Source organism: Scyliorhinus canicula, chromosome 15, assembly GCF_902713615.1.
Source record: "Scyliorhinus canicula chromosome 15, sScyCan1.1, whole genome shotgun sequence".
NCBI classification, from domain to species: Eukaryota; Metazoa; Chordata; class Chondrichthyes; order Carcharhiniformes; family Scyliorhinidae; genus Scyliorhinus; species Scyliorhinus canicula.
In genome coordinates, this window is record NC_052160.1 from 19,487,365 (window position 1) to 19,511,172 (window position 23,808).

The window sequence follows — 23,808 nt, forward strand, 5'->3', positions numbered from 1 at the left end:
CGAGACATCTACTCTCTACTCGTGTCCAGAAGCCGGGTGAGTCGATTGAGGACTTCTGGAGGGCCCTTATACCTCTGGTACGAGACTGCGACTGTCGGGCCCTCACAGCCACGGAACACTCTGATTTACTCATGCACGATGCCTTTGTTACAGGCATTGCATCGGACACCATCCGGCAACGACTGCTGGAAGGGGCCGCCGTCGACCTTGAGGCCACAAAGACTCTGGCGCTTTCAATAATGGCCGCCTCCCGTAGTGCACGAACTTACTCCGCTAGCCACTCGGCCCACCCATCCTACGCCTCGTGGACCCCGCAACCGCCCCCCCCAGCAGGCGCCCCCACGCACAACGCCTGCGCTGCTTGCCGCACCGCGCTCCCTGGGGGTCCCCGCTGTTACTTCTGTGGTCAGCAGAAGCATCCCACCAATGCTGCCCTGCCCGCATCGCGACCTTCAAAGCTTGTGGCAAGAAAGGCCACTTTGCAGCGGTGTGTCAGTCCCGGTCGGTTGCCGCTATCGCGCCCCCGTTCCCCCCCCCTCGCCTCAGCTGATCGCACAATGGGCCCTGCCGTCCGCTTCCCCCGACCCCACGTGCGATCAGTGGGAGCCGCCATCTTTCACCGCCCCGCCACGTGCGCTCCGTGGGCGCCGCCGTCTTGTCCCGACCCCACAACGTACGCTCCATGGGCGCCGCCATCTTGTCCGCCACCATCTTCTCCCACACAGGTACTCCAGACGCCGCCATTTTGTCCTCCCCGGGACGGGGCCACGGGACACGGGTCGCTACCGCTACTCGTCGGACTCATCAGACTCGACTGCCGATCGCCCACTACTCGCCTCCGTTACGCTCGACCAGTCGCGTCCTCGCAACCTGGCACCCTCTTCCACAACGGTACTGGTCAGCGGCCACGTGACCTCCTGCCTCATCAACTCCGGGAGCACCGAGAACTTCGTCCACCCGGACACGGTAAGGCGCTATTCCCTTGCGGTCCATCCCGCCATCCGGCAGATCTCTCTCGCCTCCGGTTCCCACTCTGTCCCGATCCGGGGTTTCTGCCTGGTTAAACTTACTGTACAGGGCATGGAATTCGACCGTTTCCGTCTGTACATTCTGCCCAACCTCTGCGCGTCACTCTTACTAGGCCTGGATTTCCAATGCAATCTCCAGAGCCTCACCCTCAAATTCGGCGGACCCCTACCTCCCCTCACCGTTTGCGGCCTCGCAACCCTCAAGGTCGAGCCTCCCTCACTCTTTGCCAATCTGACCACAGATTGCAACCCGTCGCCACCAGGAGCAGACGGTAAAGCATCCAGGACAAGACCTTCATCAGGTCTGAAGTCCAGCGGCTGCTTCGGGAGGGTATCATCGAGGCCAGCAACAGACCTTGGAGAGCCCAGGTGGTAGTGGTTAAGACCGGGGAGAAGCACAGGATGGTCGTGGACTACAGCCAGACCATCAACCGGTACACGCAGCTCGACGCGTACCCTCTCCCCCGCATATCTGATATGGTCAATCAGATTGCACAGTACCGGGTCTTCTCTAATATTGACCTGAAATCCGCCTTCCACCAGCTCCCCATCCGTAAATCGGACCGTCCCTACACTGCCTTCGAGGCAGACGGTCGTCTGTACCAATTTCTTAGGGTTCCCTTCGGCGTCACGAATGGAGTCTCGGTATTTCAACGAGAAATGGACCGAATGATTGACCGGTACGGACTGCAGGCCACCTTCCCGTACCTCGACAATGTCACCATCTGCGGCCATGACCAGCAGGACCATGACGCCAATCTTTCTAAATTCTTCCACACCGCATCTCTCCTTAATCTCACGTACAACAAGGAGAAGTGCGTGTTCCGCACAGACCGCTTAGCCATCCTCGGCTACGTACTCCAAAACGGACTACTGGGGCCTGACCCCGACCGCATGCGCCCCCTCATGGAGCTTCCACTCACCCAGTGTCCCAAGGCCCTCAAACGCTGCCTGGGGTTCTTTTATTATTACGCCCAGTGGGTCCCACAATACGCAGACAAGGCCCGCCCACTTATCCAGTCCACACATTTTTTCCCTCACGGCCGAGGCACAACAGGCCTTCGCCCGCATTCGATCTGACATAGCCAGGGCGGGGATGCACGCAGTAGACGAGACTCTGCCTTTTCAAGTAGAAAGTGACGCTTCAGATGTCGCCCTTGCCGCCACGCTGAATCAGGCAGGCAGACCTGTGGCATTCTTTTCACGCACCCTCCACGCCTCCGAAATTCGGCATTCCTCTGTCGAAAAGGAAGCCCAGGCAATCGTTGAAGCTGTGCGGCACTGGAGGCATTACTTGGCCGGCAGGAGATTCACTCTCCTCACTGACCAACGGTCGGTAGCCTTCATGTTCAACAACACGCAGCGGGGCAAGATCAAAAATGACAAAATCTTGCGGTGGAGAATCGAGCTCTCCACCTTTAACTACGAGGTCTTGTATCGCCCCGGCAAGCTCAACAAGCCCCCAGACGCCCTCTCCCGAGGTACATGTGCCAGCGCACAACTGAACCAGCTCCGTGCCTTGCACAAGAGCCTTTGCCATCCGGGGGTCACTCGCTTGTACCATCTAATCAAAGCCCGCAATCTGCCCTGCTCCGTTGAGGAAGTACGGACAGTCACCAGAAACTGCCAGGTCTGTGCCGAGTGCAAGCCGCACTTCTACCGGCCAGATCGCGCGCGCCTGGTGAAAGCGTCCCGCCCCTTTGAACACCTCAGCGTGGATTTCAAAGGGCCCCACTCCTCCACCGACCGCAACACCTACATCCTTAGTGTGGTCAATGAATTTTCTAGGTTCCCCTTCGCCATCCCATGCCACCGTCTGCCACCGTCATCAAGGCCCTGGATTCCATTTCCGCTCTGTTCGGTTTCCCTGACTACATCCACAGTGCCAGGGGATCCTCGTTCATGAGCGATGAGCTGCGTCAGTTCCTGCTCAGCAGGGGTATCGCCTCCAGCAGGACGACCAGCTACAACCCCCGGGGAAACGGGCAGGTAGAGAGGGAGAACGGGACGGTATGGAGGGCCATCCAGCTGGCCCTACGGTCCAGGAACCTCCCAGCTGCTCGCTGGCAGCAGGTCCTCCCTGACGCGCTCCATTCCATTCGGTCACTACTGTGCACCGCAACTAACAGTACACCCCATGAACGTGTTTTTGCCTTCCCTAGGAAGTCTACATCCGGAGTGTCGCTCCCGACTTGGCTCACAACTCCGGGCCCAGTCCTTCTCTGTAGGCAAGTCCGGCACCACAAGGCGGAACCCCTGGTGGACAAAGTACGCCTACTCCACGCCAACCCTCAGTATGCCTACGTGGAGTTCCCCGACGGCCGCCAGGACACAGTCTCGCTCCGGGACCTGGCTCCCTCAGGTGCCGATCCCATGCCCACGCCCCTTTCTCCCCCCCCCCCCCTCCGTGCCACCCTCCTTTTCCCCGGTGCCCCCGTACCCGTCCCCACAAGGTCCATCCTTTGTCCCCTGCCCACACTGGAGGACACGGAAGATTTCGGCTCGCACTCGGAGTCATCCCGCCAGCAGCGAGCACCAACACCGCCAGCACCTGCACCATCGTTGCCATCACCGTCTGTGCCGACGTCGCCACCACAGCTACGCCGATCACAGCGGAACGTTCGACCGCTGATTTAGCTCAACCTGTAACCTGCTAACCGGATGGACTCTTGGTTTTCTTTGTTTGAACCCTTTTGTAAATAGATCATCCTTTGTATTATAGTTACACGTCACCCCCGCCGGACTCATTTTGTACAGGGGGTGAATGTGGTGATATAACCACTGTAGATATGTGTACTTGCAGTAGGGGGATGTATGGCTGTACCTGTAATACAGGTTCCTCCGGTAAGCCCCTACTGGCTAGCTCCGCCCACAGGGAGCTTGTGTATAAATATGCGTGTGAGTCACTGAGATCCTATTCTACAGCTGCCGCCGGAGGAATAGCATCACACTGTAATAAAGCCTCGATTGTACATGTCTCGAGTCTTTGTGTGCAAATTGTTAGCGCCACAACATGTAAGAAACCCAGTTGTGGACAAGTAATAATAATCTTTACTGTCACAAGTAGGCTTACATTAGATACAAAAGTCTGAGAACACACACAAACAGACTCAAAAGCAGCTTCTTCCCCACTGTTACCAGACTCCTATACGACCCTCTTATGGACTGACCTCATCAACACGACACCCCTGTATGCTTCACCCGATGCCGGTGTTTATGTAGTTCCATTGTGTACCTTGTGTTACCCTATTATGTATTTTCTTTTATTTCCTTTTGTTTTCATGTCAATGATCTGCTGAGCTGCTCTCAGAAAAATACTTTTCACTGTACCTCGGTACACGTGACAATAAACAAATCCAAATCCCAAGTTACTGTGAAAATCCCCCAGTCGCCACGTTCTGGCGCCTGTTCGGGGACACGGCGGGAGAATTCAAAATGTCCAATTCACCTAACGGCACGTCTTTCTGGACTTGTGGGAGGAAACCGGAGCACCCGGAGGAAACCCACGCAGACATGGGGAGAATGTGCAGACTCTGCACAGACAGTGACCCAAGCCGGGAATCGAACCTGGGACCCTGGCGCCATGAAGCAACAGTGCTAACCACTGTGCTACCGTGCCGCCATAATGATATGAAATACATTGAGTAGAATTTCCTTTGATGTTTCAGTAAGTGGCTGAGTTTCTTTTTGTTTATTTATTCATGGAACTTGAGCATCGCTGGCAGGGCCAGCATTTATTGCCCATCCCTAATTGCTGCCTTCTTGAACTACTGCAGTCCGTTTGGTGTAGACACAATCACAGTGCCGTTAGGGAGGGAATTCCACCATTTTGACCAAACGACGATGAAGGAACAGTGACCTACTTCCATGTCATAATGGAGTGTGACTTGGAGAGGAACCTGGAGATGGCGATGTTCCTGAGGATGCCACATTCCTCAATGCCATTTGAAAAGGGAAGGGAAATCAGCCAAGCTTCTTGCTGTTGACGGCTGTTCAATGATCCCTGCTAGAATATGGAACCCAGAAGGTGGCAGAAACAGATTTCTTATGCGCTGCCCATCAGCTCTTCAATACAGCTTAATGTCGGGGCGTGTATATAGATAGTGGTCATTTAAGCACGGTAGTAGAAGGCAACCAAAGGGAACTAATGCAGCAAGAGTCAACATCTTCATGAGAGGTGGAGGGAAGAAAGATTGGGAGGAAGATGAAGCAAAATGTAATGCTTAAAAGGAAAGGTACGTATAAATTGACCTTACTTTACTCATTTATAGAGTATATTTCACCACTGTAGAAAGTATCTTTAGAGATCTGCTGCATATTTCATAGATATATTTTTAAGCTGCTATGCAAAGCCAACTAACAGCAAGATTGGAATAGTTGAGTCTGTTGCTTGAGATTTTCCTGGCTTAGTTGAGAGGTAGGCCCTTTCGAAGTGAAAGCACATTTTCACACAAAAGACGAGTGGATATCAGTAACTCCCTCCTCTCGAAAAGGCTGTCGATGATGGGGTTCCATCAAAATTTTCACAATTAAGATCGATAGATTTTTGTTAGTCAAGGGATATAGAGGACAGATAAGTAGATGTAGTTGAGAGACAGATCAGCCATGATATGGTTGAACAGGACTATGCATTTCCCCGAAGTTACTGGCAGTGCCCATCTTGAAGATCTTTCGAAACCAGTCAATCATCACCTCCAAATAAAGGATGATTAAAGTGGCCGGGACTCGCAATTTCTGCCGCTGAAATCAATAGTTCTATGCAATCCTTCTGTAATGAAATCTCATTTGCAGCAATAGAATGTCACTATGGAGAGATGTGTTGAAGTATGAGGCAGATGGTAATTTAGTGTGAGTCAGACAAAACTGACTTAAATCAATATTTCCGGAGCATAGAAACCTGTTGCTGAACACAGAAGGAGAAGAATGGGGAAGAGGTGGGTAATTGAAGACTGTCATTATATTGGCACTTTTATCCCAGTGGGTAGTGTATTTTTTACTGCACATTGATTAACTATCATAACTAACATTTGGGCGGCACGGTAGTACAGTGGTTAGCAATATGGCTTCACAGCACCAAGATCCCAGATTCGATTCCCGGCTGGGTCACAGTCTGTGCGGAGACTGCACGTTCTCCCCGTGCCCGCGTGGGTTTCCTCCGGGTGCCCCGGTTTCCTCCCACAGTCCAAAGACATGCAGGTTAGGTGGATTGGCCATGCTAAATTGCCCCTAAGAGTCCATGTTAGGTTAGGTGGGGTTACTGGGTTAGGGTGGAGGTGTGGGCTTAAGTAGGGTGCTCTTTCCAAGGGCCGGTGCAGACTTGATTGGCTGAACGGCCTCCTGCACTGCAGGGATTCTATGAAAAATCTTCATAGGTTTGAACACCTCCGTTAAACTGCTTCTTAGCCCTCTGTGCTCGGAGGAGCACAATCCCTGCATCTGCAGCCTCTCTGCTTCATTAATCCAATAAAAAGCACTTTCCATAGTTTGACGTGGCAATAGGTAGCAGCGGGGGGGGGGGGGGAGACAGTTTTTTTTGTTCATTGAAACCGTCAAATGCGATTATTAGCTTCATCACGCCTTGGCAAATATTGCACGTTGTAATTAACAATCGACAAAGCTCCGAAATACAAGGCATGGAGCCCCTCCCCCAGTCTTCCAGGAGCTGACCTACAGCAGAAAGCAGCACATACTGCATTTCAATTAGATGTTTAAAAAAAACCTCCCCTAATGCGTGAATTTGAAATGAATAATCTATGTTCTAATGATCCTCGATATAACTGGTTTTCCTCAACAGATGTTAAATGATAATCTCGCTGTCCAGATGCGCAGGCTCACTTGAAGGGGGCCATACCCTGTGAATTTGGGGTTGCTTTTGTTGGAAGGTAGCTCGTTAAATCTCTGAACACCTTTTTTTAATTTTTGAACATGCTTTCCAAAGCTGCAGCTGTAAATACTGAAACTAGGATGAGCGCGCTTTTTTTTAAATCTTGGGGCTCCCCCTGTGCTGGAATACAGATTGTCACGTTCACAACGAAGGCCGCTTTCTCTTTGGCTGAACTGCTTCTGTTGACTTGTTTGGATCCCGCTTCGGTTTAATGTTGGCTCTCGGGTGCCCTTGGGTGGGGTGGGGGGGCTCAGTTGGTACCTTCCTTTTTGTCCGGTGGTATAAGAGGGTCAGGATAGGCGGCAATGGTCAGCTGAAGTTTAGTTTCCACAGCAGTATGAGTGATATGGTTTCTTCCCTCTGAAAACATTGTTAAATCACCTCAGGAATAGAGTCAGACAGGGCCCAATTTAGAGGTAGCAAACACTCTGTGCTTTCTGGTAAAAGAACCAGCAGGGGCTGGTTTAGCACACTGGGCTAAATCGCTGGCTTTAAAGCAGACCAAGGCAGGCCAGCAGCACGGTTCAATTCCCGTACCAGCCTCCCCGAACAGGTGCCAGAATGTGGCGACTAGGAGCTTTACACAGTAACTTCATTGAAGCCTGCTCATGACAATAAGCGATTTTCATTTCATTCACTTCCAAGTCAGCGTGTGTTCGACAGAATTGCTGTTGCAAGCTGGAACACGGTGCTACAGTTTACGCATGTACAGTGCAAGATTGCTGTCTCTCTGCCGAGGGAAGAGATAAAGGGACCAGTGGAAAGCCAAGCTCCTCGGAAATGAAAATTCTGCGGACTCCTGTCAATCTGAAATTAAAACCGAAAATGTTGGATAAACTCAGCAGGTCTGGCGGAGAGAGACAGAGTTAACCGTTTGCCATATTGACTCAAAACATTAACCCGGTTGCACCCTCCACCAATGCTGCTAGGCCGGCTGAGCTTTCCCAGCCGTTTCTGTCTTTATTTGAAGTTCCTCTGATCTGTTTTTGATCTTCAGGGTTTTTAACCTTATCCCTCGGTAGATTTTGTTTTGTTTTCCAAGTTGCATTCGACGACCCCTAAAGTTCAAAATTCAAATGCCACAATGTCAGCTGTCGCTCAGTGGATGGCACTCTTGCATCTATATTGCAGCCTTCAGCGTTCCCAGTCCCACTCCCGGGGTTTGAGCGCAAAATGTAGGCTGATGCTCCGGTGCCAGTGGTCACTGCGCTGAATACACTTCAAAAATATACTTCATTGGCTGCAGAGGACTTTGCGAAGTCCTGAGTTCATGAAAGGAGCTATATGAATGCAAGTCTTTATTTACTTTTATTTATTAAATAGTTAATGTCATATGGGCATATCAAATGTAGCTTCTTTCTGGTGTATTAGGACAGTGATTTTGATGGTACCATAACAGCTGTGCAGTGCTCCCAGGCCTACACTCAGGAGGGGTTTTAAAAGGCACAATAGTTTGTATGGTACAGTAGTAACTGTCCACCTCTGACTGATATTAGTGTAGGTGGAGATGGATGGATTAATACAGTACAGACACAGTTGGAACAAGTCATTGAATTCCAAGTGCTGTGAAACTAGAGTTGCTAAACAATCACACATTCCTGACCTACTTGCGAGGCCTCATATATGAACCCACTGAATTGTACGGTAACATCATTGCAATGAAGTAAAATGAAGCAGAACTGCATTTATTTTCTAAAGCAGGGAAAAAACTATAAATGTTCTATTGGTCCTTATTGTTATGCTGCGCTGTAAAGGAACATCACAGTGCTTAAACAGACTACTGTGTGCCCATTTTCCCAGCTGAGTGAGCAACTTTTATTCCAATCCCCCAAGTGATCTGATGACCTAGTAGCCAATTCTCCAGCTGATCTTTATGTCCTGTTGGCTTTGACCCCATTTCCTGGATGACCTACCCTTGTGCTCATTCCCCCTGATGATCGAGTAGTTGTCTGCCCATTTTCCCCAAGATCTTGATCCAATGGTTCTTTCTGACTTTTCCTAGCAATCTAATGCAATGTGCCCATTGACCAGGCAATCGTTTGATGACATAGAAGTAATACAAGAATGAAGGTGAAGAGGGGCTTGGTTGTGTCAAATATTGTGCACAGTAACTGACTAACCTTCAAGGCTGCTTGTATTCCTGTGTCAAGTATTCCTCCTCCTCATCTGTAATCTGTCTGCTCTCTGTGTCTCTGTGTGTTTTGAAGGATGTTTCTGCTTTTCTAGCTTGGAGCACACGTGCCGTCTCTTTTCTAGGAGCCTGATAACCTCCCAACACTGAGCTCAGCCCTGTTCCAATTCAGTCACATAGGTTACAGTGCCAGACCTGCTTATGAGAACAATGTACCTTCACTGGAGAGCGTGAGAGGACAAATGGCCCATTTGTGGACTAGGCCACAGGTGCACATAGCTCACTGTGGCAGGATGTGTATTCACCGGGAGCAGTGAAATGGAGGGCTGAGGAAAGACAAGGCCCACCATCAACAAAACAGAGTAGATCTTCAAGCCAAAAGGCCCATAAAAAAACAGGACTTGACGAGCATAAAAACAGGATAGAAATAAAGCGGTGGGAATAATCATTCACTAGGCTTAACTATAATACTGTGGGGAAATGGCATTGATCATGAATGATCAAGATTATTGGGAATTTTAATCTGCTGCATTAGTTCTCTTTGCTCCTTTTTGCTAAATTCTACAACATAAAGTTAGACATGCGGTGGGGCTGCTGGGTTTCAAGTCAAATCAATCCCTTTCCACTCTCTGCCATGACCGAGATTTAGAAGGAAAATGCGAGAGCTTTATTGCTGTTAAAATATCACCATTTGATCTGGAATGTGAAAAGGGATGGTGCGGGGGAAAAGAGGAAAATAAAAGCACATTCAAAATGTGACTGACATTCCCGCAGGTTCTCGAGGTTCTGAATCAAGTCCTTCCCATCTGTCTCCAGTGCAACCAATCACGACCACGCCTGAGGAGATCTGGGTGCTACGGAAACCATTTGCAGGTAGATTCCGTGAAAATGTCTCCAACCACATTTCATTTCAGCTTCAACAATGAATTCTGATCGACTCGATATAACCCCTATTGCACCCAAGGCACAGCACTGTTGGCCCCACAAAGTCTTCACGATGCCTTGGTCGGTACTCATGCCTCACCCAACACCTGAAAGAACAGATTATCTGGCCATTGTCACATTGCTGTTTATGGGAGCTTGCTGTGCACAAATTGGCTGCCGCGTTTCCTCTTACAAAACAGGAAATTCATTGTGGTTGCAAAGCCATTTGGAACATCTTGAGATTGTGACAGGCGCTAAATAAATGCAAGTCTTTCCTTTTATTGGTTTGGCAGTTGTAGTCACCTAATTTTCTGGTCACCAAACATATCTCGCCTTGTCTGTTCAATTCCAGCATCCAGTTTGCCAAATTCTCCTCAGCAAATAATGCAGGTTACATTATTGCCCTGTTACGTCCTGGAACATTCTAGCCTGTGAGCAGAAAGCTCACACCCATACCACACTGCCCTAAAAGGATCAGGTGAAGTCCACATCCTGGCCTGGAATCTGCAATGGGAAACCCGGAGCCAGCAGGAACTGGTTCAATTCAATTTGGTCCCGTATCTAGTCAGCACGTGGCTCGCTCATCTGCCAAATCAACCCAATTTAGCTAGGCCGTACATGAGTATGCTGTTGAACCAAAAAGTTTGACGCTCATTGTGTTCTCTGGTAGATGTGTCTCGGAACCAAAATCAGCCTGCTCCAGTTTGCCTCATTATGTTGATGTCAGCGTTAAACCTTGCATGCATCGTGGTGTCAAATGTAATGTAACTTGCTGTTGTTGAATCAGTGTTTTAAGACTCATAGCAAAAGCCCCGCTGGAGTTGGATTCCACCTGGGGGAGTGGAACTAATTGGATAGCTCTTTCAGAGTCAGGACAGAAAAAACTGGGCCAAATGGCCTCCTCCTGTGCTGTATCATTCTACGGAATTGGATTTTAGTTTGAAATATTTGGCCAAGCGATTGTCACGTTTTCACAAAACTGTTGCCAAGTCAGGTTGCTTGCAGGTATGGGTGTGAAAACAGAAATATTTTCCACAAAAATTGAATTTAATTAAGACATGGAGCCAGACGCTTGTAAGCTGTATGATTTTATTTAAAACAGCAGTTTCACATGAAGCTCCAGAGAGAAATTACCAGAGGGAAAAATCACGGTTAAGTACCGTAATTGTAGAAAAACAGCACAAGCAATAAAATGTCCTCCCATCCCTTGAGGCGTCAAGACTTTTGCACAGCAGTGTCAAATGTTTCTGTTCTTTGTCTTGTGTCCTCTTGTCACCTACCTAAGGGCCAGAAAATTCTGCGTCTTCTAAGTTCAAAGTTGAATGATAGGTTAATGGAGTCACGTGACCTCTCTTTCGGCAAACGAGCAATTCATTTCCCAGATCATCTACATGTAACAGGATTAAGACAAAAATCAGTTCAAAATGAGAGGGCCAGTTTTCTTAGCCTCGCTGTGTATGGAAGCGTCACGCTGATAGTGGCTCAGCATTTTACCGCCCATTTTTACAGAACCTTGCTGCTGCCATTTTTATGGGTGTCTTGATGGGAGCCATTGAATAGCGTGTAGTGTCACTCATTGACCCATGGTGAAACAGCGTGCTGGGATGTCGTTATGACGCTGACAGGCAACCCTTTCATCAGTGTCTGGGTCCCCCTCCTTCTTGGTGGGTGCTTTGATACAGGCAGTCCAGAGACCTCTGGAAACACTGAGCAGCCTGACTGGTGCCCAGTTAATGGGACCCACCAGACACTTCTAAAGAAAATGGCACCGTTAAACAAAAGTCAACCAGCTACTGCGTGACCCTCCATGGACACTCCCCCCCCCCCCATGATGATACAACCAGATTTTCTGCCCCCCCCCCCCTCCCCCGATCAGTGAGCATCTCGCTGACAGAATGGTAATGGGACCCCCCGACCCCAGAGGAGGGAAGGAACAATTGAACAATTTTTCCATCCGACCTAAGCCTGTCCTGAAAATGCTTAGGTTGTGAATTGAGAACTGTGCTCATCAGCAACAGGCACCGGCGCTGAATCTAAACCATGTCATTTTAGTCAGGATGTATTTTTCAGATCGACATGAGCTCTCTCTGCCATCTGATTATTGATAGTACCCAGATTCTTTTGCAATCTCCGTTCACTGTGATTTCAAACTAAGCACAGTCTATGCAGCTCCGAGGGGATGGATCTTACCAACGGCCCATAAATTAGCCCGTGCTTCAAGCTCTGGGGGTGTGAAAGAAATAAAAACACTTACAAATGTACTGCACAGGCCCATTATTCAATATTGTCCTCTTGCGCATGAATCTTTTTGGAAAATCTGTTTATATTCCTCAGTAATGCATGCCTGAATTCAAATCTAATGCACAGAGGGTAATATCCATGTTAGAGATTTATTTGGTTGGAATTTAATATAGAAAATAAAAAATACACTGGACTGTTAATTCAATAATTGCTCCTGATTTACTCACAGCTGTACAATTTATTAGAATCAACAACAACAACTTGCATCTACATAGCACTTTTAATATAATAAAATGCCCTGAGGAATTGGCGGGAGCGTTATACAGAAATATCTGACAGTGAGCCACATAAGGGAATATTAGAGCAGGTGATCAAATGCTGGTGAGCGAAAGCCTTTAAAGAGTGTCTTAGAGGAGGTGAGGGAGATGGAGAAGGTGGCGAGGTTTAGGGAAGGAATTCCAGAGCATAGGATCTTGGCGGCTAAAGGCAAGGCCACTGATGGTGAAGGAGTCCAATCCACGGCTGTTCAGGGGGGCAGGATTGGAGGAGCACAGACATTTTGGCGATTTATGAGACTGGAGGAGATTATGGAGTCGGGGAGAGGTGAAACCACTGAGCGATTTGAAAACAAGGGTGAGAAATTTTAAATGGAAGCATTGGTTAACCAGGAGTCAACGTCGATCAGCAAACGGAGAGGGGCGATTGGGGAATGAATAGCAGAGTTTTGAATGAATTTAAGGGAGGTTAAAACCAGGACTGGGCCCCTGCAGTTTTATTAATTGTTCAAATATTCCACAGTTTTTTGGGGGGAAAAAATCTGTTCCGTTCAAACATACAGACGTGTAAAGTGGTTAATTCAATTCATTTTGAGACGAGCTGCTAAACACAACACAGAAAATGTACTGAGTAGACTTTACTTTTTGCACACACGAGCACTTAGAGGCTTTGTGACCTGATCCTATTACTTACACACAAAATACCCATCGAAACCATCCCATGAAAGGGGATATATGTGTGAAAGATCTTTGGCTCAGTGTTTGAATTGTCCTGACAAGGTGTGAATGTAACAACTCCAGTCTGCACGCTTTTTCGCTCCTTATTAATTCTTCACAGAAAGCCGCCCCGTTTTAATTACTGAGGCAATGTCTGGCAAGTTGATCATTTTTGGTTTCATTCTACGGGAGGGTATTTGGAAGCAATTTCATGCAGTAGCAGATGAGGCAGTCAGGATCCAGCACCTAACAACACACACAGGCCCTGGGGGACACTGCAGGCCCACCATTGTGTCTCCACGACAAGATAGAGAGCTGGTTCTTTGCTTTCTGTACTGAGGGGCTGGTTTAGCACAGGACTAAATAGCTGGCTTTGAAAGCAGACCAAGGCAGGCCAGCAGCACGGTTCAATTCCCGTAACAGCCTCCCCGAACAGGCGCCGGAATGTGGCGACTAGGGGCTTTTCGCAGTAACTTCATTTGAAGCCTACTTGTGACAATAAGCGATTTTCATTTCATTTCAAATGGTTGCCAACTCTGGTTGGCTGCATTCTGGAGGGATCTCACCACAAGGTGATCTCGCCTCTAAGGATCCTGACCCCACCCTCCAACCATTGGCCACCTGGCACGTATGCCTGTGTCTCACACCTCCTTCCTGCACCAATTGGAACATGATTGGACTCTCCGCTACCCAAGTGAATGATTCTTGTCAGACAAGAATCTTTTCCATTTGTCTTGTTAGCATTCACCCGACTAATAAACAGTCATATAAATGTAAAAAGGTGAAGAAGAGCATTCTTTTGCAATGCTCTTGTTATTTTTCTCCTGGGCTGCTCACTGCAGTGTGCTGGAGATTAATTCTGGGAGACTCCAGGGCTGTAGGCAACTCTAGTCCCCCTATGAAAGCAGAGCTGAGAACCCCTACAGAGGGCTGGCTGGTTCGCTCTCCAGCCAGAATCTACAGGTCTTGTGCTGACATCTTCCTCAGAACAAGATTCAGTGCCAAACACACAGCTCGTGGGCATTGCTAAGAAGGCCGACTTGTACTGCCTATCCTTAGTTGCCTTAAACTGCACCAGCACTTCGGAAGGTTATTAGGGGAGATGGTGCTGTAGTGGTAATGTCGCCGAACTGGCATTCCAGATGCTTTGGGAGCATTGGTTCAAATCCCACCTGGCAGCTGACGGCGTTAATAGTTTTAAATCAATTAATAGTTTGAAAGAAATTGGAATTGAAAGTTAGTTTCAGCAATGAAGCTTTAACAAAACAAAATCATCCCGCCCACTAATGTCCTTTGAGGAAGGAAATCTGCAGTCTTTACCTGGTCTGGCCTACGTGTAACTCCAGACGCACAGCAATGTGGTTAACTCTGAAATGGCTGAGCAAGAAACTCAGTTCAAGGGCAATTAGGGATGGTCAGCAAATACTGACCTTGCCAACGATACCCACTTCCCCCCCCCCCAAAAAAAAATAAAAGAAATGCCAGGATTCAAGTCATCTGAGAATCACGATGGCACAGAAGGAGACCATTTGGCCCATCATATCTGCACCAGCTCTCCAAACAAGCGTTACGCTCCAGACCATAATGTGTAAGGACAGCAAACTTCTTTCCATCAAAGCACATTGGTCAACCAGTTGGGTTTCATTTTGGCAATCATCCAACAGAGTCAAGGTTACTCTCGCTGGTATCAGCTTATCCCTTTAGAAACTGAATTTGAATATCTCAGTGTGTCAGGGTGGGATTTGAACTCCTGTCCTCTGGATTACCTGGCCAACAACATGGCCATTGCATCGCATTATAGTATCATAGAATTGACAGTACAGAAGGAGGCCATTCGGCCCATCGAGTCTGCACCGGCCCTGAGAAAGAGCATCCTACTTTTTTAAAATAAATTTAGTGTACCCAATTATTTTTTTTTCCAATTAAGGGGCAATTTAGAGTGGTCAATCCACCTAGCCTGCACATCTTTGAGTTGTGGAGGCGAAACCCACGCAAACACGGGGAGAATGTGCAAACTCCACACGGACAGTGACCCAGAGCCGGGATCGAACCTGGGGCCTTGGCGTCGTGAAAGAGCACCCTACTTAAGTCCACGCCTCCACCCTACCCGCATAACCCAGTAACCGCACCGAACCTTTATTGGACACTAAGGGCAATTTAGCATGGCCAATCCACCCAACCTGCACAGGAAACCCACGCAGACACGGGGAGAAAGTGCAAACTCCACACAGACAGTCACCCGAGGTCGGAATTGAACTTGGGTCCCTGGAGCTGTGAGGCAGCAGTGCTAACCACTGGGCTACTATGCCGCCCCTTCAAGATTATCTTCCAAATTCATCAGTCTGTTTACTCTCCTATGTCACAATGAGTTGTTCAGCAAGTATTTGCTCTTAGGTGGGAAACTGAACAGTTATAGGTTTAGGGCAGCACAGTGTTTATGTTACTGGACCAGTAATCCACAGACCTGGACTAGTGATCCACTGACATCCATTCAACACCTCCATGGCAGCTTGGGAATTTTAATTCAGTTAATTAAATAAAATCTGGGATTAAAAAGCCAGTATCAGGATGGGTGGCAATGCGGCAGATGAAAGTTAATGCTGTGAGGGGATGCATTTCGGTAAGAAGGACAATGAGCGATGATATAAATTGTAGGACCAGGTTAAAGTTCACCAGGTTTGTTTCAAACACTAGCTTTCGGAGCACTGCTCCTTCCTCAGGTGAATGAAGAGGTAGGTTCCAGAAACATATATATAGACAAATTCAAAGATGCCAGACAATGCTTAGAATGCGAGCATTTGCAGGTAATTAAGTCTTTACAGATCCAGAGATAGGGGTAACCCCAGGTTACAGAGGTGTGAATTGTCTCAAGCCAGGACAGTTGGTAGGATTTCGCAAGCCCAGGCCAGATGGTGGGGGGTGAATATAATACAACATGAATCCCAGGTCCCGGTTGAGGCCGCACTCATGTGTGCGGAACTTGGCTATAATGAGTGTGGCCTCAACAACCACAATAAACCACAGTATTGTGGTCGCATTACATTCACCCTCCACCATCTGGCCTGGGCTTGTGAAATCCAACCAACTGTCCTGGCTTGAGACAATTCACACCTCTGTAACCTGGGGTTACCCCTATCTCTGGATCTGTAAAGACTTGATTACCTGCAAATGCTCGCCTTCAAAGCATTGTCTGGCATCTTTGAATTTGTCTATATATATGTTTCTGGAACACACCTCTTCATTCACCTGAGGAAGGAGCAGTGCTCCAAAAGCTAGTGTTTGAAACATACCTGTTGGACTTTAACCTGGTGTTGTAAGACTTCTTACTGTGATCACCCCAGTCCAACAACGGCATCTCCACATCATAAATTATAGGATGATTGGCAGGCCACAGAGTGGTAATCGCTGGCCTGGATGGGGCTGGTTGGAAAGATTTATAACACCAAATTATGCCCCCAAAAATGTTTCTCCACTGATAGGCCTGTTATGTTTCGGGCACTCACATTTGTCAATCAGCATCTTGATCCCGGCTATGATCTTTTTATTGCAGGTGGGGACCGTAGCAGTGCAGGGAGTACAGGAAGCTTGGCCAGCGGTCGGAGCTCCGGAAGTGGCCAGAGTGCTGGGGGAACTGCGGCAGCCTCGGGTTCCGAGGGGAGTAAGGTACTGCTCAAATCTCACTGGTGGTCTTACTTTTGTGGATAGGTTGCCCGCTACACCGTGGAGGATCAGGCGACATGCAGGTTACGTCGAGCAATAGCTTAAGCTGTGGAGCAAGGAACCACAAGAAATAGGGGCAGGGGTCCCGTTACGCCTACTCTGCCACTCAGTACAATCATAGCAGATCTTTTTTTTTCTCTTTGATTGATTTAACGTCACATGTACCGAAGTACAGTGAAAAGTATTTTTCTGCGGCCAAGGGAACATACACAGTACGTACATAATGGACAAAAAGAATAATCAGAGTACATTGACAAATGGTACATCGACAAACAGTGATTGGTTACAGTGTGGAACAAGGGGCCAAACAAAGCAAATACTTGAGCAAGAGCAGCATAGGGCGTTGTGAATATTGTTCTTACAGGGAGCAGATCTAGGCCTTCGACACCACTTTCCCACCCGTTCCCCGCATCCCTTTGTTCCCAAGAGACCAAAACTCTGTCTATCTGCAGCTTTAAATATATTCAACAATGAAATATCCGCAACCCTCTGAGGATACAGAATTCCAAAGATTCAGGAACATTTGAGTGAAGGAATTTCTCCTCTTCTCGTCCTAAATGTTTGGTCCCTTATCCTGAGGCTGTGCCACATGTTTTCGACTCCTCGTCCAGTGGAAATAATCTCTCGCCGTTCACCCTATCATGCCCCCTCAGAATCATGTATCTTTCAATGAGATTGTCTCTCGTACTTCTAGGGTGCGATTCAACCGGAGAAAATCTATGTCTGGTTTTGGGCGCGTTTGACGGCGTGTTTGACGGCGGCTGCAGAGCCGAGGAACATCCCGCTATTCAGCGGCACTTTGCCATTTTGTTGGCCCCGGGGAGTTTCTCCCCGTCAAGGCCGCACGCGAGTCATTTCCTGCTGGCGAGCCCAGTGGGACAGGTCCCTCACCGATCAGGGCGCCATTTTGTCTGGCTGCCCCAATCTTTCCCCCGTCCAACAGTTCAACTTCCCCCCCCCCCCCCCCCCCCCCCCCCGCCATTTTTGGACACCTCCCCCAACCTCGGGGAGGCCCCCGGGAAAACCCACTCATCGCCCCTCCACCTGGTAAGACCCTCCTGGGCTCAATCCCTGGCAGTGCCAGCCTCGCATCTGGGAACCTGAGCACTGGCACCCTGGCAGGGTGGCACTGCCAGGTTGGCAGTGCCAAGGTGCCCAGGTGCCAGAGGGACTGCCAGGGGTCGAGACCCCTGCCCTGTCCCCGACCATCCAGGGGTCTCGAATGTCCTGGGTGACCCCCTCCCCTCCCCCCACCAGGTGCTATTATGACTGGTCCACATTTGTGGAAACCAGTACTAAACGACACCCTGGCGAGGTTTCCCAGTCACGGTCATTAGGCTGGGAGAATCACATTTAAATGAGGTGAATGGCACATTTAAATATGCAGATCTGGATCACACCCAGTGCGGGCGAGATCCAGATCACGTTGTCTCGTGAAATTTTGTTAAATCTCGTGAGTCGTTTCGAGCATCACAAATCACGCCCGAGGCCTCTGGCAAGATTCAACAGCCTCGCCCCCGACACCAAGTCGGGCGCGACAAGGCCGCGAAACTCCAGAGGGCGTTGACATGAATGTTGGGTGGGGAGATTTTCAAAGCCCACATGAACTTTTCACAGTATTCCTCAATAAGTGAGTGACAGCGAGAGGCTCCATACCCATAGATATGAGGAGATCAGCACCTAACATCCCGTGGACTTCACTGGTTTCACTGTGACCGTGCTCCACAATTGGCCAGTGAGGTCCTCAACTCAACCCCTGCTCTTTGCTCAGTCAGCCACTCACAACCGGGATGGTTACGACAATCGATCATGCAGGCCCTCTGCTGGACAGGGGCACTTTCTCCTTGAGCACTGTGGGGTTGTGTGTGCAGTACCTGTTTGTACCATGCCAAAAGAGGGCAGCATCGAGGCTCAATTGTGATGAATTCACGGTCAGAAAGGTGACACACTTGGTGGCTACTGGAGCCTGCGGAAAGATACCCATGCCTGGAAGGATGAGGGAGAGATCAGCTCTCGAAACAACGTGCCTGAGAAGGTTTATTTTCTCCTCTTTTTAATCTATCCTAGAGCCTGCACTGTCACGCTGGTGTTGTTTATTGTGGTTGTTGATTCCCTGCTTTCTCCAGGATTCTGTTACAGCAGCCATGAGCTGACCATTGTGTGCGGGAGGTGCACCCAGTATTTACCAGGCACTTCGCTACAAACAGCATGAACAAAATAAGCAGCTCATTAGCATGGCAGAATAAGAGTTCCAGAGCCTGGGAGCTAGGTACGAAGGAATAGGGCTGGAATCAAATCCAGAGAGCTATATCCCCACACTCCCTCTCGAAGCACCATTTCTTATAATTTGATGGATAATTGTCCTTTGATAAACAAGTTGATGTTTGCCATCTGTACAAGATTGCTTCATAGGCTGCAACTTCAAGACATCAATTGTAGCCTCATTAACCGATAGGTGGGGTGTCTATCCTTGCCGCAGGCAATCAACAGAAATTTAGTGATAATGATGCCTCAATATCTCGCCTGCGGTATACATTAAAAACATTCCGTGATTTGAAAGTAACTTCATTCCATATTTACGTGCCTCTGAGCACCATTAAAATTACCAATATAGCCAGATGACCTGAAAGCATGGGATTTTCACATTCAAAAAGGGCCGATACTGCTCTGCTTGCGACAGTGCATTTTTTATCAGATCGGACAACTTGTAACATTAAGTAGGGTGCTCTTTCTAAGGGCCAGTGCAGCCTCAATGGGCTGAATGGCCTCCTTCTCACTGTAGATTCTATCTGATTAAAGTTGCAGAAACATCAAAGTACATGCATCGTTACTGTCAATTATTCACGTGTGTTTTAAATGGACCATCATTTGGCAGCTTGAAGCTTTTGAGCACCTTTAATTAAATTTTTACAAACTGCTTACTGTTGTGACAGTGAGGGCCATTTGCCAGGTTTTAGCAATGCTTTGGTCACCTCCCACAGTCAATATAATAGGAACTCTGGATAATGACAACACTTTAAAGGCAATTCATGTACCTTAAGAATAGTCGAATGCTTAAAATGGACAGATCCCTTGATAATATCCTTATTCCAACTGCAAAACATCATCACTGTTGCAGTCTCCCAGATTGTCGGAATCTTAAAATATCTTCCCATGACAAAGTACTGCCGGAGAGTGTTCGGTTAGAGAGTAACAGCCACATAGACTGTGAATTGGATTAAGATGCATGATTACCCGACACTAAGTGCCATTGAGGCAGGCAGCAAGCAAACGTTTGTACTGTCTGCTCCTCTGAATGATTGCAGTCTGCAGCCCAGTGCGAAACCTGCTGTTGAATCGTTGGTCACTCAACAGGGAGGCTTAGAGCAAACATGGACCTCTTAAAGGCACCCTGCCCCCTCCAATGAGGAGCCAAACTCAAAGCATAAAAGCTGCTGCGACTGTCTTGGGAAGGGTTGGCTGGAAGATCTGGGACAGCAGCCGGGGCTGGGCGGGCCAGCACAAATCAGTCACTAGCTCTGGTGAAATGGAGGCACCTCACACACAGCTTCTGCCTGAGGCGGAGGTAGGAGACATGTCCGCCAAAGAGCTCGGTGGCTACAGGCCTTCTTGTGTATTCTTCGTCCTCTGCCTGCACACTTCGTTCCCTCTGTGCTGCCTGTGCTCCACTTCCAAGTCATGTTGCAGACCACAAATGTGGCCCCTGTTACTGAAGCAGGCTTTCTCCTGACAGGCCAAACAACTTCTCTGGCCTCCATATCATGATCCAACAGCAGTGAAAATCCAGAGAGTTTGCCAAAACCCTCCAGTAACATTGAACGCGGTGCTTTCACCAACTCTGTACCAGCAAAAGAATCCCAGGAATATCGTACCTCACCTGGATTGGATTGTCAACCCTTTAAACAACACTAGCTGGACGATAGGGTTGTTTTTGTGGGGGGGGGGGGGGGGGGGGGGGGGGGGGTAGCTGGGGTGCCGGTGCTGGAAGGTTGGCGTTGAGCAGCTGAGTTTGACTGGGACCGATGTAGAGAGGGCAGTCCACCAAAATGGCTAATCACGTGACAAGTCAACATTGGAGGCTGTTTGACGCCATGATCTAAAAGCTCTTCATGCTTCAGGTGTATGTGCGCCATCCCCACCCTCGTGCCCTTATAGCCAGGGTGGCTGCACGGGACATGGGCGGGAAGCATTCCAGTCAATCAAAGTTTTGGGATTCTCCAGCACCAGCGGTGCCTCAGAGCCAGATTCCGCTGCTACCGTCTCAATATTATCAACCAAATGTTGGACAGCACCTCAGTGTGTTGCTGAGGCAAAATAAGCACTCCAAACGCAGGAGGATTGAGCCGGGGGTATGAGATGCCGTGATCCTGTTACTGAATTAGTAAATCGAGGCCTGAAACAAAGCTCCAGAAAGGCGCGTCCAAATCCCACCATAACATCTGACGGAATTTCAATTCAATTCATTAAATCCAGAATAAAATGCAAGGCTCATCAATGATAATCACCAAACTACCAGATTGCCGTAAAAAAACCACCTGCTTTACGAATGTTCTTCGGGGGAGGAAATCTGCCATCCTTAGCTGGTCTGTCCAACATGTGACTCCTCGCCCACAGTAGTGTGGTTTATCTGCCGAAATGGCCCAGCAAGCCGCTCAGTTCAAGGACAGCTAGGGGTGGGCAATAAATGCTGGCCAGGCCGATGATGGTCACATCCCAGGAACAGATAGAAAAAGGATGAGAAGGGCAATCTCTCCAGGGAAGGAGAAAGGTGGCACAGTGATTAATAATAATAATAATAATAATCTTTATTATTGTCACATGCAGGCTTACATTAACACTGCAATGACGTTACTGTGAAAATCCCCCAGTCGCCACATTCCGGTGCCAGTTCGGGTGCACTGAGGGTGAATTTAGAATATCCAATCCACCTAACCTGCACTCCTTTTGGGACTTGTGGGAGGAAACCGGAGCACCCGGAGGAAACCCACGCAGACAAGGGGAGAACGTACAGACTCCGCACAGACATTGACCCAAGCCGGGAATTGAACCTGGGACCCTGGCGTTGTGAGGCAACAGTGCTAGTCACTGTGCTGCCGTGCTGCCAGAGACCCATGTTCGATTCTGACCTTGGGTGACTGTCTGTGTGTGGAGCTTGCACATTCTCCCCTCTCTGCGTTGGTTTCTTCAAGGTGCTCCAGTTACCTCCCACAGTCCAAAGATGTGCAGGTTAGGGGGATTGGCCGCGCTAAATTGCCTCTTTGGGTGCAATTGCAGTAATAGGGTGGGGGATTGGGCCTAGGTAGTGTGATTGTTTGAAGGGTCGGTGCAGACTCGATAGGCCGACTGGCCCCCACTCACACTGTAGGGACTCTATGATTCTATGAACGATTGAGAATTTTGAACTTAATCTGCAAAACTGAAAACGAGAAAGCTGACATCACAATAGGTGACCATGAAACTATCAGATTTTGGTAGAAATCTAAATGGTCCATATCTGTGCTGTACTGTTCTATGTTCTATGTTCTAAGTGTCCTTTAGGGAAGGAAACCGCTTTATCCAGTCTACTACATGTGACTCCAGCTCCCATCAATGTGCTTGATGCTGAAAGGCCCAGGAAATTGGGTCAAAGTGTGGCCAGTGCTTCAAAGAGATGGTGCATTACCACCTCCGAGACAGAGGCAGTGACTGCCGGCCTTGCCAGCATCATCCACCTTGCAAGAATACATTTGTTAGAAAAGGGGTTGGAGGGAGAAATATGTCACAGATCATTGGTTCTATATTGTAGAAAGGGGCAACAGAGAAATTCCATGTGAACACAGTAGGTCTTGTGACATACCCAAGACTAATAATTGCTCATTTTGGTTACATAAGAACCAAATAAATAGCGAGCAGGAGTAGGCCTGTTGGACCTTCCAGCCTGCCCCAGCTGATATTCAATCAACACTTTCCCGCCCAATCTCCACATCTCTTCATTTCCTCAGTGTCTATAGACCTATCAATCTCAGCCTTGAACATGCTCCATGACTGATCCTCCTTAGTCCTCTCGGGAAGAGAAGTCCATAGATTCACAACCTCCTGAGTGAAGAAATGTTTCCTCACCACAGTCTTGATTGGCCATCCCCTTAGGACCCCTAGAGGGCCCCTAGTCCCAGACTCTCCAGCCAGGGGCAGAAGTCTCTCAGGATCTTACTTGGCCGGACCCACTCAAGACGGCGGGATTTAGCCCTTCCTACCACCGGGATGTTCCAGTCACGAGATCCTCGACGGTGCTGCTAGCTTGGAACGGCAAGGGCCATTGAAGTCAAACTAGAAGATCCAGTAGCCAATGGCAAGCCACCACCGCTGCCTGAGACCCCCAGCCATGGTGGGGGGGGGGGGGGGGGCAAATCACAAAATCCCAGCCAGAGTCTTAGATGCTTCCATGAGATCACCTCTCATTCTTCTAAAATTCCAGTACCGACCCATCCTACTCAATCTCTCCTCACAGAATAACAGTCTCGTCACGATAATCAATTGAGTGAACCTTTGACATATCCACTCTGAGGCAAGCATAACTTTCCTTGGGTACGGTGAACCGGAACTGTACATAGTACTCCAGGTGTGGCCTCACAAAAATCCAATACAGCATTTATTGCCCAGCCCTGGCTGTCCTATAGGTTTTAAGTCTTGACTTCACAGCCTGGAACTGGAGCGGCATGGATATCAGAACTTAAGGACAGTAGGTTTACTTCCCAAAAGGACAAGAGTGAACAAGATGGATTTTCACTCAAATCTGACAGCGTGATCATATTTAGGTGTCTACCTGCAAATGATTGGCTATCAAAGCTTGTCATGCTGAGATTTAAACAACCCAGGGCACAATTTTTCGGGTCCTTTAGCCATGGGTGC

General features: G+C 48.6%; 1 protein-coding gene across 12 annotated transcripts in view; it reads left to right on the forward strand.

The window, feature by feature from the left end:
* caskin1 (CASK interacting protein 1) overlaps positions 1-23,808 on the forward strand; it is a 684,935-nt gene that overhangs the window by 569,115 nt on the left and 92,012 nt on the right. For 10 of the 12 annotated variants that reach the window (XM_038820500.1, XM_038820499.1, XM_038820503.1 and 7 more), the window contains 2 exons: positions 9,818-9,916; positions 16,751-16,863. In XM_038820500.1, the coding sequence (XP_038676428.1) occupies positions 9,818-9,916; positions 16,751-16,863 (212 nt within the window). The remainder of the gene's footprint in view (positions 1-9,817; positions 9,917-16,750; positions 16,864-23,808) is intronic. The other 2 variants (XM_038820502.1, XM_038820509.1) reach the window with 1 other exon arrangement.